The 19,212-nt window shown below is 43.9% G+C and overlaps 1 protein-coding gene across 1 annotated transcript in view; it reads left to right on the plus strand.

The window, feature by feature from the left end:
- The window catches only part of LOC139274835 (fibroblast growth factor 9), an 81,679-nt gene that overhangs the window by 40,787 nt on the left and 21,680 nt on the right, over positions 1-19,212 (plus strand). Inside the window, exon 2 of the mRNA XM_070891538.1 lies at positions 14,727-14,830. Coding sequence (XP_070747639.1) covers positions 14,727-14,830 — 104 coding nt within the window. The remainder of the gene's footprint in view (positions 1-14,726; positions 14,831-19,212) is intronic.

Consider the following 19,212-nt stretch of genomic DNA (forward strand, 5'->3'; position numbering starts at 1 on the left):
TACATAAATTGACGACTAAATCCACTTTAAGTTTGCAATCTCATGCAATAGGATCGTTGTAATGTGAAAACGATTTTCCAATAGTTTCAAAAATGGGGTTGAGATAGCCCAATGCGCAGGCTTACATGCATTGACAGTTCAGAGAGTGGGCTGCACTAAAGTTTTGACGGGAGTTTCTCCGCTAATATGAGTAGGCTACAGGCACATGAATAGCTTTCCCAGAGAGCTTGGCCAGTAGCACACGCTGGGGAGTGGGAAATCTGAAAAACAGCTCTTAATGAGCTGCAGGCTTCCATTAAAGAGAAAGTTGTGGTGGTGATAGAATGTTTAGTAATTGTACACAATTGTATAGTTAGTCTTGATGCTAAATGGTTGGAGATCCTTCTGCAGTAAAAGCACAGCTGAAAGCTAAACTGTGGAAGGTCACCAACTCAGTTAGTGCTGTAATCTCGCTGGCTCCAAATACAGAAATAGTTTCCTGATATCGGGAAAAGTGAAGGTAACAATACTCCTTGGCTCAGTGGTTGCACTCTTGTTTATGATAGGTTCAAGCCCCACTCCAGCGACTTGAGCACATATTCTAGATTGACAGTGCTGTACTGAGGGAGTGCTGGATTGCCGGAGGTGTAGTCTTTCATATAAGACGTTAACGCGGGGCTCCATCTACCATTTCAGGTGGACGTAAAAGATTTCAATGGCACTTTTCGAAGAAAAGCAGAGGAGTTCCCCTGGTGTCCTGGGCAACATGTATACCTCAGTCAACATCTAAAACAAATGATCTGATCATTTATTTCATTGCTGTTTGCGGACCCTTGCTGTGCACCATTTGGCTGCCGCATTTTTCTACATTACAATTGCACTTCAAAAAGTACTTAATTGGCTGTAAAACGCGTTGGAATGTGAGAAGCACTATGTAACTGCAAGTTCTTTCTACTCTTCAACTTTGCTCAAATTTCTCGTGAGATTTACCAGCCATAGCCCAAACCTAAACTGGGAACTAATGCAGCTTCCGATAGGTGTACATAAGCGTTGTGCTTTATTGGCACTCCACCATTATGCCAAAGCGACATGGCACACTTTTCTTGAAGATGGAGGTAGCAGTCAAGGAATAGCAAATAGATGCTGAGGCATCCAGTCCGAGGTGTTCCTCTGCTGTTAATGGGTTTCTCAGTGGGATTAGCAATCATGGAATGCAAAGAGGCATACACATAGGGGCCGAATTTGGTACAGGTTGCGCCTGCAGCCGACGAGGATCCGCTGGAAGTGTATGTTTTCTGGGCGATTCCTCCGGAACCGCCCATCTGCCATCCAGGATCCTCCCGGCGCGAGATTGGTTGTGGAGGGATCCGCCGGCGTGATGTCATGCCGCCCACCCATGCCGGATGTGTCAAATCGGCCATTTTGTTGAGGGATGCTGGCCTCAGATCGACCTGCCGTCCACCAGAAGAACGGCTCACAAAAGGCAGGTCCGACCTGGCCATGAGTCGGCGGTAGGGAGAAGGGCTCCGAGTGCTGCAGCACTGCACATCGTGGCTATGGTGCAGGTGCTGGACCTTCATCACTGGGACTGCTGGGAAAAAGTTCGGTGGATGTCGCTTTACTTTATTGCTGATGGTCATGTTTAATTTGGATGTGATAAAAGCGACTGTAATGTGTGTCAGCTGATGGAAACATTTTTCTTTGACCTTGCTGAAAGACCTTCGCTGAGAAGCACAATGGCAAAGGCAAAATAATTATGAATAAGTGAATAGTCACATTTTGTCCATCCAAGCTGATTAATTAATTCTGTGACACAGTCCTTCAAGAAGTTCTCAGAGAAGCACTACATATCACATAGAGGGTGAGAGGGTTAGGGTTAGAATGATCCATTGTAAGCCTGAGACAGCTGCAGATTCTGACAACATTTGTATGGGAGGAAAAAGGTATAAAGTTACAGCTATTCGACTTTAGGGGCAGTGCGATTTCAGAGAAAACTGAGGAAGGACTACGGTCAATAAAACACAGCAAGAGACAAGCACCGTGGTGACTCAGTGCCTACCGTTGAGGTTTCAATGACCATACTATCACTATCGCCATGTTAATGTGTTCTTTGTACTGCAAGGAAATTACTTCATAAAATCTGTTCTGATTCATCACAAAAGACCTGTACCCAGCATGCCTTGTTGTAGTGACGGACATAAGTCTATTCTGAGAGATGTAATAAATCTGACACATCGAATAACCCTCACAGCACATAAAGCATGTTGCGATGGCCTGATGACCGTACCCATTATACAGGGCAGTCATATGTGGATGGGAAGATATTTCTGATAAAGCAGATGACCTGAGGGACAGATGTGTGTTTCTCACAAGGCACCACACATGATGTTAAAATCAAACATTCACCAAGAGAGGGTCAACAATGTGAGTGGTATTTACAAGTGCACAATAACAAAGGTTACATTTACAAACATTTACACTACCAACACCCATCCCTCTACCCGATACCACCACCTCTCTTTCCCCTCCTTGAAGCGATGCCCAAGCGCCTCTTCCTCGCCCTGTGTACACCATGGCGTGCCGTTCCCCTGCCCCTCACTGTCTCTGATTGACGAGGTTGTGCAGGAGGGCAGCGGGATGTCTGCAGACGTGTGCGCCTTGGTGAGAAGGCAGGGGGCGTGAACGAAGGCACCGGGATCTCCTGCTCCTCTGGATCTGTCTGCCTTGAGGGTGTGGGCTCGGGGGCTTGCACTACGCGTCCAGAAGCCATCTCTTGCCTCATCGCCTCAAAGGTCTCGGTTGTGCGCTCCAACACAGTAATGAGCCGGTCCATCCTGTCATCATGTTGCTGGGTGAAGGTGGCGACCTATCGCGATCTATCTGCACGCTTGTCCGTGATAGCTGGACCATGTCCTGAATTGCAGAGAGCGGTGCTGCATCCTCAGGTGGTTGCTCACTCCTGGTGGGTTCTGGCGCCTTGCTTGCCTTCCCGCCACGACCTCTGCTCTTGGTAGAGCTTGCCAGTGTGGAGTCCGTTCCAAACCCCAGGAACTCTGAGCCCGACGCCGAGGTCCTGCGGACATACGGCTCACATGGCAGGAGGCTGCTGTCATCCTGTTCCGGCTCCTCGAGCTCAAGGGCCACAAAGTCGGGTCCTTCTCCCTCCCTCTCCTCTTCTTCGTGGCTCTGGGTGACAGTGGGAGCAGTGGAAATGGGTGATCTGGGGGGAGGGGTGGAGGAAGGATCTGCTGCATTGGGCTGGGGGCAATATCGGGATGGGAAACGTTGGGGTCTGATGGCTTCTCTGAAGACCAGAGGTCGATGGTGTGCCTTGATCCGTGCTATCTGAGTCATCATCTGAATGTAGAGGACAACATTTCAGTCTGTAGGGGGGGTGGGGTGGGGGGTGCTGGTCAAGCTGAGATGTGAGCCGTGCCATCTCACATCCTGCCAGCAAGGAGTTCCATCTCTACACGGGCACAACAATAATGGACAACAAAGTGTGCGGTAAATCGCGAGTGGCTTAACATTGCAGGTCCTTTCATGCCATGAGCGTGGCTCAGACCGCAGATTAGTATAACCTTACCATGCTGTAGCATCGGATCTGCATCAACCATTGTGGTTGCACGGCGATGGTCACTCACCAATGCCAACGCACGCTCCTCCAGCCTGTTCAATTCGACCACCTCTGCTGGTCCCCCTCCCATCACACGCAGGCTTGCTGCCTTGGATGCGTTTTTCTTCTGCATAAAGAAACATTGCAGCCTTTAGCCCCTTTGCTGATGCCCCCAACACACACTCCCACATACACACACATCTGGTGCACAACCCTTTTGGCGTTGGACAGGAGCGTGCAAATAAATTTTTACTCACTCTTGCTGGCGCCATCAAATCGTTCCAACGTTTCTGGCATTGATCCACATCCCGCTCAACATTGCCCATTGTGGACACGATCTCAGCGATCTCCCTCCAAATGTATTGATATTGGGGTGGTGGAGGCTTGGCACGACCATCCCGGATCAGGTCTTTGTACCTGTGCGCCACTCCGTTACTAGTTCCTCCAATTCCTCCTCATTAAACCTGGGAGCTCTGGGCCTGGTTTTGCCGGCCTTCATTGCTGATTTTTGTCCACTCATCGTCAATGATGAAATGATTGGCTGCTCAACAGTTTGTGTGTCTCCATTTCTCCGACTGCCCCCTTTCCAACTCAGACGGCCCTCTCTCCAACCTCCAACTCTCTCCTCTCCAACCTCCAACTCTCTCCTCTCCAACCTCCAACTCTTTCCTCTCAAATGCCAACACTCTCCTCTCCCCTCTCACACTCACAGGTGGAATAAAGTGGTGTGCATGCACTATACAGCAATCAGCCTCAAACGGCCCCGAAATGACAACACGTTGGAAGACAAAAACTACAACAAAAAAAATCGCGAAGTCTCTCGCCTGTGCATTGAAGGCCCTCCGAAGATCCCTGAGTGGAGAGGCCTCCAACTGCTGCACACTGATGACACCGGTTGCTCACACCCGCTCACTCCCGCACCCGCCCGGCGACTGCCGCTAACGCTGCCGCCCACACAACAGAGCCGAAAGTGGCTCCCGACGGGACCCGGCGGCAGCGGGCGGCAAAAAGGTAGATGCCGCCCGGGGACCGCCGAGAAATGGGCAGCGACCAAATTCAGCCCCATAGTCTTCTCTTCAAAATATGTGGGCACCACTCACCTCTGTACAATGGAGGCATTGTGGCTGCTTGCTGGATAATGACCACTGACATACATGTTTTGTGGTTGGATACTACCTGAACAGTAATTGAGTGCAAACCCCTTCTGTTCATGTAAGCTATGGGACTGATACAGAGAACTTGGATGTCGCCATGGGTGCCGTCCACAACATCGTGCATTCAAAGTAACTCTGCCATCTAGTGAAAACTGTGTGTTGTCCAGCTGATGCTCCTTTCCACAGAAAACAATGATAAACCTTTTGTGCTTTGCAAACACTGCTCATCATTTGCTTGACCCACATGTGCCATGCAGCCTGGCTGAAGAGGCAGACATCACCTGTGATGAGTTGAAAGATTCATACCATGGTTCTCTTCTATGGGAAGTGCTGTTCCTGATCCAGATATTGCCTGAAGGTTATCTTGCAGCAGATGGTACAAGTCATAGCTTAGGAACATTGGAAAAGGAGTTGGCCATTTAGCCGCTTGAACCTGTTCCACCATTCAATGAGATCACGGCTGATCTCTGACCTCAATCCTTATACTCACCTTTGCCCCATGTCCTTTAATACCTTTGGCTAACAAAAATCTATCAATTTCAGATTTAAAGTTAACAATTGATCTAGCATCAATTGCTGTTTGTGGAAGAGAGTTTCAAACTTCTGTCTCTCTTCGTGTGTAGAAGTGTTTCCTAATTTAACTCCTGTTAGCTCTGGCTCTAATTTTCAGACTATGCCTCCTAGTCCAAGACTCCCCAACTAGCAGAATTAGTTTCTATCTATCTACCCGATCTGTTCCCCTTAATATCTTGAAAACTTCAATTCAATCACCCCTTAATCTTCTAAATTCTAGGGATTACAACCCTAATTTGTGTAATCTCTCCTTGTAATTTAACCCTTGGAGTTCATGTATCATTCTGGTAAACCTATGCTGCACTCCCTCCAAGGCCAATATATCCTTCCTAAGCTGTGGTGCCCAGAACTGCTCACAGTACTCCAGGTGTGGTCTAACCAGGACTTTGTATAGCTGAAGCTACAGACTTCTATCCCCTTGTATTCTAATCCTCTAGATATAAAGGCCAGAATTCCATTAACCTTTTTGATTATTTTCTGTACCTGTTCATGACATTTTAATGATCTATGCACACGGACCCCCAAGTCTCTTTGGCATCCACAGTTTTTGGATTTTCACCATTTAGAAAGTATCCTGTTCTATCCTTTTTAGGCCCAACGTGGATGACCTCACATTTGCTTACATTGAAATCCATTTGCAAAGTTTTGCCCATTCACTTAAACTATCAAAATCCCTTTGTAGTGTTATGCTTTTGTCTACACTGCTTACAGTGCCGCCTTTCTTTGTGTCATCTGCAAATTTGGATATGTGGCTTTCGATCCCATCATCCAAGTTGTTAATAAATACGGTGAATAGTTGTGGCCCCAACACAGATCCTTGGGGGTCGCCAGTAGTCACATTCTGCCAATTAGATTACCTGCCCATTATCCCTACTCTCTGTCTCCTGTTGCTCAACCAATTTCTGAACCAGTTCAGTAATTTTACTTCAATTCAATGAGCTTCAACTTTAACAGTCTCTTATGAGGGACTTTATCAAATGCCTTCTGGAAGCAGCTGCTCTTGTGAAGTGGAGTTAACATAAATAGGCCTCCATTTACACGAAGGATTCTTTAAATACCCATCCCGGCCTCATGACTGGTGCCCACCAAATCTCTCAAGTGTGATTGAACCTGCATTTGTTGGCTCCTTGTGGATGATTCTTACTTAAGTCATACAGTGCATTTGGATCCCCAAAGGAATACCCATCATTACCACTTTTTATGATGCAATTTAAATGTTAGCATCAGTTAAGAATAATGAAGGGCCATATTGGCAAGAAAAAGAAAAATGGTTGACTATCGAGCAAAATCAATGAATGTAGGAGCAAGATATAATAAAAAATTTAAAAAAAACTTTCATAGGAACTGACACAACCACCTCACTTCAGGAAGCCTGCTTGAACAGACCCAATTCCCAGAACTCTCATGTGTACATTTTATATGGGTGAGGTGTTTACTGTGAGCCCACGCTCAAAGTAGGATGATTTGGTATGGGAACTGCTTTAAATAATTAATATATATTTAAAAGAGCCCTGCACATGTCTGTAATGCAGCCTCATCAGCAGTTGAAAAATCAGGTGTGATGTGAATTGGATGAATAAGGGAATTTGGCTTAGATTTTCCAACCTACACCAGCCACCAACAAGGCTGCAGTCAGAACCTTGGAAAATCAAGTCGAAGAAATTCTGTTTCTGAGAATAAAATATACAATTTGACTTATCCAATCATAGTGAATCGCTGTCTTGAGAATATATTGTACATTAAATGATGGAAATCATGTGCTCCTATGAATTGTGAGCTTCGCCAGGGCGATCCATACATAAGAACATAAGAACATAAGAATTAGGAACAGGAGTAGGCCATCTAGCCCCTCGGGCCTGCTCTGCCATTCAACAAGATCATGGCTGATCTGGCCGTGGACTCAGCTCCACTTACCCGCCCACTTGTACAGACCCACTTGTATTATATTAAAATTCTTGAAGATAGTATACACTTTCATTGCACTTTTCTGTCACTTTTTATTGATTGGCTCAAATCAGAACTGAAGAAGTATGAAATGCACAGATGAAAAATGAAGTGAGCGCTACAGAACTACCAACGAATAAAGTACTAAGGGCTGAAGAAAACAAACAATCTGAATGACCAGGTTAAAGAACATACCAAAAAAAACCCATTAAATTACTTTAAACATTATTTGAATTTGTTTTAGCCAATTTTTGGCACTGGTGCGTATGGGTCACACATAAGGTTTCAAGCATAATCAGAATACAACAAATTATATCAATGATGCAATTAAATATGCCTATAGAGTTGTCTTTTGTGTATTTGAGTAATTTCATTCATGTGATGGCCTCGCCGCTCAGTAAAGTCGGGACTTGAAGTGGATGTTTTGATCAAGAGTTATAGTGCACTTTGTTGCAGGAAGATGATAGCCTGAGCATGGGCAGAATCTCCCCTTGTCAATCAAGTAGCATTCTGTCAGGAAAAGTGTCAGGATGACTCATAACCAGAGGGTTATCTGTGGTGTGAAAGAAAGATTTGGAAAAAAACTCAAAAAATCCAAAGCTTTTCCAAGTTATTTGGAAACAAACTACGGAGTGAATTTTTCAGTTAGAGATAAAAAAATAAATACACACGTAAAGGAACATACAATAATAGTTATGGTAAATCATGAATAGAAATGAACAAGATTATAGAATTTAATTCCTAAAATTGATAAAAATCCTAAATGAATTAGTCTGAAAACAGACTGGGCTGCCGAGCGGGAATGGGGCACTAGTGCTTTGAAAATTGCAGCGTTGAACTTACCACCCTATTCCTGATGCCGATATGCTCACCACCATTTGTTGGGGGCCTTGAGAAGAGTGGCCAGAGCACTTGCCTATTTCAAGTAAGCATTTCGTCAAGGCATGTAAATCAGGTCCTATGATGTACAAAAGGCACAGATATAATTTTCAGGCCCCAATGTGCAGAGGGTGCACTGTGCTGGCAGCTCACAACTGCCCAGACTAGAAGCTGAGCCATTGATTTTGGTGGGGCCAAGGAGTGTTGATGCTCCTCCTGACCCCATAAAAATTATTCTGGCGCAATGGTCCTTTCATTCCCCCTCCAGTTTAAACCTCTAACCTGCAGCTGGGTTCTGCGGAGGAGCTCTCCAGATTTCAACCCCTCGCGATCAGTGAGCTGAGTCAGAAGGTTGTGGGAGACTTGAGCACAAAAATCTAGGCTGACACTCCAGTGCAGTACTGAGGGAGTGCTACATTGTTGGAGGTGTCGTCTTTAGGATGAGGCATTAAATCGAGGACCCCGTCAGGTGGACGAAAAAGATCCTATTTCGAAGAAGAGCAGGGGAGTTATCCCTGATCTCCTGGCCAATATTTATCCCTCAATTAACATCACTAGAACAGACTATCTGGTCAATATCACATTGCTATCTGTGGAGCTTGTTGTGTGCACATTGGCTGCCGCATTTCCTACATTACATCAGTGACTACACTCCAAAAAAGCGCTTTGGGACATTCGGTGGTCGTGAAAGGCGCTATATAAATGCAAGTCTTTCTTTTCTTTCTTTAAATGAGATCTGACCGTTAACATGGCTCAGGCACCTTGCCAAGGATATCTGGAAAATGGTATGATCACTCCGCCCAGCAACGCCCGATGACTGCCAATCGTTAATTTTGGCTCCATTGTGTGTTACAAGTGAAGCATCCTCTGACTTACCATGAGCAACACCATGAGAAATCTGCTAGTACTTATAAAACTCAGGTGTCTCACATGTTTGTTTCACACCTCAAAGTATGAAAACTGGCACCCATCAAAATGTTACGCTTGAAAAGCAGCACATTTGAGAGCATATGTTACAGTTGCACCTGATTATTGCAAACACAATTTTCATAATGTAGCAATAAATTACAACCAAATGGGCACCAATGAACAAGTGGCAATTGGGAACAAAAATAGCCAATCAAGAATTGATAGTCAGCAATGAGTACTATTAAAATAACTAGCAAGAAGGAGAAGGAAAACAATTGAATCACTCATACTATTTTTTGAAAATTCTGTTGGCTTTCATTTTGTTCTTTTAGTAACCAGAGGACATTGTACTAAACATAATTGGCCCAAAATTCCTGGACCCCACTCCACTGCCGGAAGTGCCGGACTTCAGCCACCAGTCTACTCCATCTCTGACCTCATCACCAACCCCGGAGATGTGGTCATTTGCATGAAAGGAGTGATTACCATTTTATTACATAATGTCCATAGATTTTTAGTATTGTTGGGGGGTAAATACAAGAAACAGCATTGGAATTTTTTATTATTGACAAAAGGGGTTGGAATTCTGCACAAACGCATCCTGCAACAAATTCTGGTCCCCACCCCCAACCATATAATGCTCTGGTTGTGTGTCCCCCACCCCCATCCCCACCCCACCCCACCCCCAGGAGCCTCAAGCTCAAGGTTTCTTACACAACCACAGAATTACATTATTACATTAACTTATAGTTGTCTTTTTTGACCCCTGGTATAGATACTGGACAGGCAGGCTAGGGTCACAAATAAGAATTGTGGCTTGCTTTATGAATGGCTATTCTTGCTCAATTATATAAATAAAATTATGGTATGTTATATATTTAGCCAGTATTCTGAATGGACAAACAAAGGATTTTTGTCCCATAAACAACCTCTGATTGGAAATCAGGTACAGGGAAAATAATATCAGAAGAGCGGTCATCAAAGTTCAGTGCATTACCAGTTCTATTGAACAGTTATACTCCTGCTTCTCTCCAGGTTCCGTAGTTTTTATTTGAAAATTCTTCATCCTGATCCTCTTCCCATGCATCCTGCTATGTTCCACTACCCCTTCCCCCTACCCACCCCCATGCTCTATTCCCCACCCTATTCACCAGATCTTGGATTAACTGAGAGCAATGCCGCCGAAGATCATCTGTTATAAAGTGAAAATAATGAGTTAATGAGAATAATTTCAACTTGGCCTCAAGCTTTACTTCCATGGCTGATGAGGGTGAAATTTCATGGGGGAGAAATTCAGTTGTTTAGCACCACCATTAGCGCTAAAGAGGGGCGCTAAACACCTACCGCCCGAGTGCCGTACTATGACAGCCTGCCGCGAACTTCACTGGTGGTTTAGTGGCGGCGCTGTCATTTAGCGCTGTGCACTCTAGTGCCAACCACTTGTGACGTGTTTCCGACAATTGACTGCTTTTGTCTGCCATAGCGTCTGGCGCTGCTCCCGACAGGGGGAAGCAGATGATGCACAGAGAATCCCGAGGCGATATCGCAGGGAATGAAGAGGTAAGTGTTGAGAGTCAGATTTTTAATAATTATTTATCTCTCTGTTGGTAGCCTCCCTTCCATTTTTTTTGCAGGTTTCACATGATCAACCTCACCTCCTCTTCAGGCGCTAGGATGCCGGTATCCTCGTGCCTCAACTTGAGAAGTGCTCCCGCACTACTGCCCTGCGATGGGCCTTTAGCACCCTAACAGGATTGTGCAACACTTCCTTTAGCGCAACACTTCTCTTGGGGCGATACAACTGAATATCCCACTTTGAGGCGGTAGACATCACCCGGCACTAAAGGTAGCGCCCCGGTGGCGTCACCGCCTCAAAGCGGGCGAAACCGAATTTCTAGCCCCATGTGTTTACCCAAATAGTACCTGAAAAATAGATGCTACATATATAAAAATTGAGGACTATCCCTTTGCATCGGTTCAGCACCGGAATCGCACGGGTTCTGAATTTCCTTTATGATGTTTCTGGTGGCTGCCCCAGACTGCACATGAAGAAGGAGAAGCAATGTAAATTACATGCAAATGATGTCAGAGAGATCTGGACACAAATTTCTTGGAGTAGTGCTGATTACTTCCAGAGCTACAGTTTAGGTACTATCTGTGTTAAGAAACAGGTTGATATTGTCAAGAAAGGTCTTTATTTTTGTATTTTTGAATAAAAAGGTTTGATGCTTCAATACTTATTACAGAATAATGTTTGTTTTTACAATTAGTAATGGCAGCAGTGTTTTAGTACTGTGTTCCCTTGCCCCTTTTTTCCAATATGGCTTATTTGAAGGCAGATGAGGGGAAATAATCAATAGCCCAACCCGATGACATTTGCTGAATTCATTTGCCTGGCCCTCTCCTACCACAGAGCAAAAATGTCCCCTTCCCTCTGACCATACAACTGCTCTGTCTTACCTGAAATAAAAAGAATAGCCTCATAGTCAAACCAGCTCCCTTCTTCTATTCCTCAACCATAATTCTTCATACTCACACTTGCTTTCCCTGTTCCTCCACCTGCTGCTTGGCATTACAGTATAGAAGTAGGCCATTCAACCCCTCGAGCCTGTTCCGCCATTCATTGAGATCATGGCTGATCTGTGAACTAACTCCATAAACCCACCTTTGGCCCATATCCCTTAATACCATTGGTTATAATAATGTGAGATGCCAATTGGCAACTTGGACTAATAATGGTGATACAGCAAGGCTCGTTCCAGGATTTGAACCCAGGGCCTCTCACAGATCAATCAGTAAAAATCCCTAAACGAGAATCATACCCCTAGACCAACGTGCTACTTAGTTTTGCTGCATCTACCACTGATAAGAACAGGTCTGATCTCTTCTGTGTTTCCCTCAACATTGACCTCCTCTTGACTGTATCCAAATCCTCCACAATTATCTTCCACTAGAGAAGATTACCCCCAACCCCCTCTCCAGCATCTTTTCAATCACCCAATTCCCTTTCCTTTGGTCATTCACCAACCTCAACACTACTGCTGATCTTGGCCTGCTCAATAATTCACTTTGCACTACTTTTGATAACTTCATCACTTGAAGTCCTTTACTCAGCTATTATTTTAGTTGACAACTTTACATCCTTAAATCTAATTACTGCAGACTTTAGCAAATCTGGCCTCGTTGTTTATTTCCAAATCTGACTGGAATAATACCACTCTTCCTTCCAAGGCTAAATCCTTTTACTCCAGGATTATCCTTGGGGGTAACCAAAATCTTCTCTCATGAGTCCTTCTCTCATTGACAAATCAAATACTTTGACTCCCTTCCTGTGCGCCACCCAGCCTCACATCCAAAGTCAAATGTGAATAGCTCAGGGATCTTTTAATTTTGAAAATTCGGACCATTTCCTAGGCCACCTCCTCCTCAGACTGCTCTTCCTTCTTGCCTCGACCTTCCATACCCCTGCCCTGACCTTCTGTCTCTCTTCTACATCTCTCCTGCCCCCCCCACCTCACAAAGCTGATCTCCTCCATGACACTCACCTGTTGTGACTTCGATCCCCTCCCAAACCAACCCGCACCACAACATTTCAGAATCTTACCCCAGGTATGGTAGCTTGGTGATCATGTTTCTGGTCTAGTAATTCAGAGGCCTGGGTCAGTAAACCAGAGAATGTCATGTAATGCAGTGCTCAGAACTGCTTGCAATACTCCAACTGTGGCCTAATAATGTCTGGTACAAATTTAACAGCCTTGCTTTTGTATGCGATGCCCCTACACAGACTCACATTTGCCTATTTATTGTCCTTTTCTACCTCTACTATCAACTTTTAAAGGTGTGCATATCAGCACTCCAAGGTCTCTGTTCTTCCACTCTATTAAGAATCTTGATGTTTAGGGTATATTTTCTTTCACTTTTTTCCCTCCAAAATGTTCTACTTCACTTTTCTGTGCATGTGTCATATATTTGACCACTCTGCCTACCTATGTCTTTCTATAACCTCTTGCATCCTTCCTCACAATGGCTCTGATTTGCTGTCATTGGCAATGTTTAATATCATTCCTCTTGTGCTTATGTCCAAATCATTTATCTAAATAAAAAACAAAAAAGAGGTTCTAGTATAGATCCCTGGGGCACACCACTCACTACCTGCCAAGCCGAAGAACATCCATTTATTCCTAATTTTTGGCCTACACACATCCCCTTAACCACACAGCTACATTTCCTTTAATATGATGTTTTTCAGTCTTTGTAACAAGCCTCTTTCAGTACCATATCAAATGACTTCTGAACATCCATATACACAACATTTACCCTATTTCCTTTGTACATCATGTGATTTCATTAAAAAAAGAAATTAATACACGAAGCTATTAACAAATCTCCAGTTAATGGCCATTTCTAGGAGGTTTTCTCCTTTAATGGGCATCTTGGGGAGAATCTTCCTTCCAGCTCTCCTCGTGACTTATTTTTAAAGAGTTTTTTTTACCCCCTCTTAGCATCTTGCCCCAGTAACTACACAGAACTGAAGAATTAAAGTTTGTAATTGAATCATCAGTTTTGGGGACATGCATGTTGCAGTCTTACACTCCCAGTGCTTTCTTTTGGATACCTCCCCTTTAAAAAATTTTTGTTGAGCCATATCGGCCCGGAATTTGCGGTCAGTGGTGAAGAAAAGGCGTTTGCCATTTGCCCCGAAGAAAGCTGCCCACAGAGATCTCCTTTGTTGACGTGCAAGAGATTTCAGTGCAATGTACCGTGATCTGCTGTGACGTCAACAAGCTGTCTAAGCAGCCAATCATATTGCAGAGTTCTCACAGACCGGAAGCAAGAAATGAGAACCTGCTTTTATCCCGACTTTTAAAAAATATTACAGAGAGCAAAACAAAGATTGGGGCTCTCCCATGGGGGATAAGGTAGAACCTAAAATAATCATGAACATACTTAAAAAAACATTTTTTTTTTAAGTTTCTTGAAATGTTTTTCATAATGAAAAAATTTGACATTCCACAAAATCAGGGCCATAACATTTGTTTAGCAGTCAATATGCTGTTAAAATTCCAGTTACACCTAATCCAAAAAGACCTAACATTTAATGGGGTTATTCACAGTGATATTACCATGGAAAAGCCCAAGTTTTTGCCAGTTTCACTGATTACACTGATTTCTGGCTATGCGGGGGGAGGGGCCACAGTGCAGCCAGTGTCGGAGCAATGAATGACTGACCACAATTTCTGGATTTCCGCGTTTAGATGCGCCTGCGCTATATTCTGAAGTTGCGGTCAGTTTCAAAGGGGTAATAACAGCGAACACTGTCTGGTTATTACCCACTGCAAATTCTAGCCCCTCTTTCTTTACACTACTATGCCGCAAGATATCCCATGCAGAATTCAGAAAGGATATGATGAAATCTTTTGAGGATTTCAAACAATATCTTATTGATCCTCTAATCGAGTATCCAATAAAATCAAAAGGCAGAGTTTCCAATTGATTTTTGTAAGGGTTATTGCACATTTTGTACCAAGAAATTATACCGATTATGCTGAGCAATTCTTACAATTCTATATCATTTTTACAGAGGACTTTAATTTTCATATATATGTAATATATATATAAAGTCAAAATATAAAATGTGTGTTTATGATTATTATTGTTGTCATCATCATCAGGTATACTGGAGTTCATTAGTATAGCAGTGGGCCTGGTCAGCATTCGTGGTGTAGACAGTGGACTCTACCTCGGAATGAATGAGAAGGGGGAGCTGTATGGGTCGGTAAGTCCAAATTTGCGTTTTCAGTGGTTTTAAATATATTTCACTATAGCAGCAGGTTAGGGTTGCTTTACACAAACAGAACTGAATTTATTTAATGCTGCTGTTTATTAATTTTAGTTAGTTATGTATTTTAAAGAAATTAATAAATGTTTAATTACGAATAATCGACATGGTGAACAAAAATTAAATTTCGTTTTACCAAAACCGTGTGCATTGCAAGCAGTTTCAAGGCTACGCTGTCACATTAAAGACACTGTATCCTTTTTGTGAGCCTATCTAGGCTGTATTTCAAAATGATCCAGAGTGTAGCTTATAATGTATGCCAATCTTTGTGCGCCAACAAAAGCTTTAGTGTCTCATTATGTTGACCTACAGACTGCGACTTTAAATCAAAAGTACATTACTTTCTCATTGCTGTTCTTTGCTTTCCTTTGATGTTGATGCATAATTCTGTTACACTTACTTTTGTTGTTACATCGTGTTTTTACAGCTTCCAAATAGCTCAGCATTTCTTACATTGTTGACAAACTTTCATAAAAGTGCAATTTGTTATGGAGTATGGAATAAGAAAATGTCATTTGGCCAGCTGAGTCCACCCCTTCCCAGTCACCATAAATAATTTGACCTCTCGTGGAATCTTCTTAATTTACTTAATCTACAGAGGGAGCCAAATAACTAACTTTCAAGATGATAATAATTTGAAATTACTTTGTGACCCCAAAGGCAATCAGGCACTACCTCTATTATGCATTATTCAGCCTTAACTGATTGCACACAATATTCCAACTTCAACCTTATCAATGAATTATACAGTATTAAACAAACATGAGTTTGCTATATTAAATATGGTGCATCACAATAGCTGATTAACCCAACAGCCACCAATTGACTGGATACTTTCAGTGAATGGGCAATAATCAGACCTTTCTCTTCTTCCTCCTTTGTCAATGGTTATTTATGTAGAGTGTATGATTGTCGTGTTTCTAATTTGACTGTACATTTGTCCACACTAATTCCATCATTCCTTAGCCCATATTTTGTCCAAATCCCTTATGAACATTGTCAAATAATTCCTAAACTCTTAGTTGTCGCTGGTTGCCAGACAAGACCAGTTCATTTATCATTACCTTTTGCTTTCTGTTGCCAAGCTAATTTTCAATCCAGCTAACTCATTTTCCATTAATTCCATGCACCTTTTATCGTCTTTGCAAACCTTAGACACAGGACTTTATCTTTTGAAAATCCAAGTAATTAAGCCTATGGAATAGCCCTTGTCCACTAATTTAGTTACCTCCTCAAAGAATTCCAGTGGATTTGTGAGGCATGACATATTGCTCTAAAACAACACTGACTACCCCTTATGGCCCCTGTCTTTTTATAACTTAATGATAACTGCACCATAATTACAAATCCCAAAAGAAAGGAATATTATGGTTGTAAAAAGCATTCGGTTACAGTAGAAGCTTTATCAATTAATAAATGTAAACATTGAGCAGGTGTAACTATCTGTCCTCTGTATAGTTAAAAGTTTTGCGTCTGGTGTGGTTCGATAGGACTTGAAACATGTTGATTGAAATTAAAAACACAGTGGGGGTAATTTTCACCTTCACCACCAGGGCAGTCACCTGGCAAAGCACATCACTCACCAATTTTAGAATCTGTCCAAATTTCATCTCAGTGAAGATGAAAATTTACCCCTTTCCTCAAATAATTTTATGGGCGTTAAAAATTCACATTGTACAGCCACAAAACAAACCAATCAAATCCCTCAAAGAATTTCCAAGCTTCTAGTCAGCTGCTATGACAGATCTCCTTTGCTTATCCTCGCCCTATCTTTTCAATTAGTTCTGCCATTATAAGCTATACTCTTTGACTTCATTTCCCCCCCTCCTCTTTATTTTCAGTTAGTATCTGTTGGTTCTCTGCCCATCATTATAGGCTGACATCTTTCTCAGGAACCTCAAAGTTGGATTTCCTCTATTCTGGAGTAGGGAAGCTCGACCTAGAGTTTCCATAAAAATCTTTGGGGAACTCAGGATCTTGCAAACAATTTATTTTCCTGTTGTTTACAACTTCTATGTCCTTTAGTGATGGTTTATGTGAGGCTAACTCACATGCAAGATGTCATGCTTCTCTGCCCTGGTTTTTGGCTCTATATGCATTGGCAATCCAGGCCGATCTTTTTTTTCCCATTTTTGGTCTACTTCAGCATATTTTACAAATTTCTCCTTGCTACTTTGGGAAAAATTCCAAGGTGTTTTAATGATCTTTTTCTATTTTGGGAATCTTGGCTGATGATGTTGGCGTTACGTGTTTGCAAATGATTTCTGGTCTGCAGCACCAATTTTTCCGGTACCTGTGTGTGCATGCAATATTATGTCTCCAACCCAATTTTTTTCCCTTGTATGACCAGCCCTCCTGCTACTGCTCCTCATTTACCGATATGTGGTAACTTGACCATATTTTATCTCTCTACAGTTGGTGGCACGACAATGTTATGTGTCTTGGCATCCCCAGGGTGTTTCTAGCCCCCATGTTGTGGTTCCTCTCCGTCTCTGCCCACCGCCCCCGCCATCCGAATACTCCCAGGCTCCAGCCTCTTTCAAGTGCTCTCAGCCCCCAAGTGCTTTCAGAAGATCCGTAATATTTCAAAAACCCAGCTTTTTGAGTCTTCCCAGACTCACTGCCAAATGTCGACAGACTCCTCATCCCAGCCTCCCCATCCTCCAATTGGTCTCAGGCCCATGTACCCCTTCCCTCTGAAATGCTCTCATTGCCTAGCCCCGCTGAGTGCTCCAAAATCCCAGATCCAAGTCTCCCAGACCACACGAATAGTCCCAGGGCCCAGTTACACCTGTTTCATCCCAGGCGCCTCCCCTGCCCCCACCAACTATCTCCTGTATGACAACATAAGGCCACACCTCTTGCTTATTCTGGCTCGCCCACTTATTCTCTCTTAACCTGAACCCCTTACCCCAACTCAAGAGAGGAGAGATTTGCAGAAAGAGAGAGAAAAGGTTACAGAGACTATTGTGTTCCTAACACAGATGAGACTGCACACAGGAAGGTTAAAGTAACAGTGACCTCAGTCTTTAATAAGACACTGCAGAGTGAGGAACAGGCCGTAGGGGCCGGCTTATATACAGTGCTCCCAAGGGATGCTGGGATCCCTTGGGACTTCAGGGGATGAGCTCCCTGGTGGCGGAACATGGGAGTGCATGCTTTACAGATACACAACATCACTCCCCCCGCCAAAGTCAAAGTGAAACCTATTTACAAGGTGAGGCGGTTGGGAGCCTTTCTTTCCCTGGTGGACCGCCTCGGTACAAATGTCTGTTCTGGTGTGTTGGCTGTGCCCTCGCTGGGCTGGCGTGTTGTTGGCCCTGCAGGGCTGCTAGGTGAGTCTGGCCTTGCTGGGCTGTTGGGCATGATGGGTTCGATTTCCTGGTGGTGTCGTTGATCCTTTGGGTGTGTGTTGTGAGCTCGAAAAAGGTGGTGTCTGCTGTGGGTTGTTTAGGGCAGTCTGTGAACCGCAGCCTCATTTGGTCCAGGTACTTTCTGCAAATTTTTCCATTGTCTAGTTTGACTACAAACACCCTGTTCCCTCCTTTAGCTATCACCGTGCCCGCGATCCACTTGGGACCATGTCCATAGTTTAGCACATACGCAAGGTCATTCAGATCAATTTCCCGTGACACAGTGACGCGACCATCGTTTACATTTTGTTGCTGCCGCCTGCTCTCTACCTGATCATGCAGGTTGGGGTGAACCAGTGAAAGTCTGGTTTTAAGTGTTCTTTTCATGAGTAGCTCAGCCGGGGGTACCCCGTGAGCGAGTGGGGTCTCGTGCGGTAGCTGAGCAGTACTCAGGACAGGCGGGTTTGGAGTGAGCCTTCTGTGACTCGTTTAAGGCTCTGTTTGATGGTTTGCACTGCCTGCTCTGCCTGCCCATTGGAGGCTGGTTTAAACAGGGCCGAGGTGACATGTTTGATCCCATTGCGGGTCATGAATTCTTTAAATTTGGCACTGGTGAAACATGGCCCATTGTCACTGACCAGTATGTCAGGCAGGCCGTGGGTGGCAAACATGGCCCTCAGGCTTTCAATGGTGGCGGTGCTTCCTGACATTATTTCACAATCAATCCATTTTGAAAAAGCATCCACCACCACCAGGAACATTTTACCGAGAAACGGGCCCATATAGTCGACATGGATTCTTGACCATGATCTGGAGGGCCAGGACCACAAACTTAGTGGTGCCTCTCTGGACGCATTGCTCGACTGAGCACATACGCTGCATTGCCATACACAGGACTCTAAGTCAGAGTCGATACCGGGCCACCACACGTGGGATCTGGCTATCGCTTTCATCATTACTATACCT

This window comes from Pristiophorus japonicus, chromosome 10 (assembly GCF_044704955.1).
Source record: "Pristiophorus japonicus isolate sPriJap1 chromosome 10, sPriJap1.hap1, whole genome shotgun sequence".
Classification (NCBI taxonomy): domain Eukaryota; kingdom Metazoa; phylum Chordata; class Chondrichthyes; family Pristiophoridae; genus Pristiophorus; species Pristiophorus japonicus.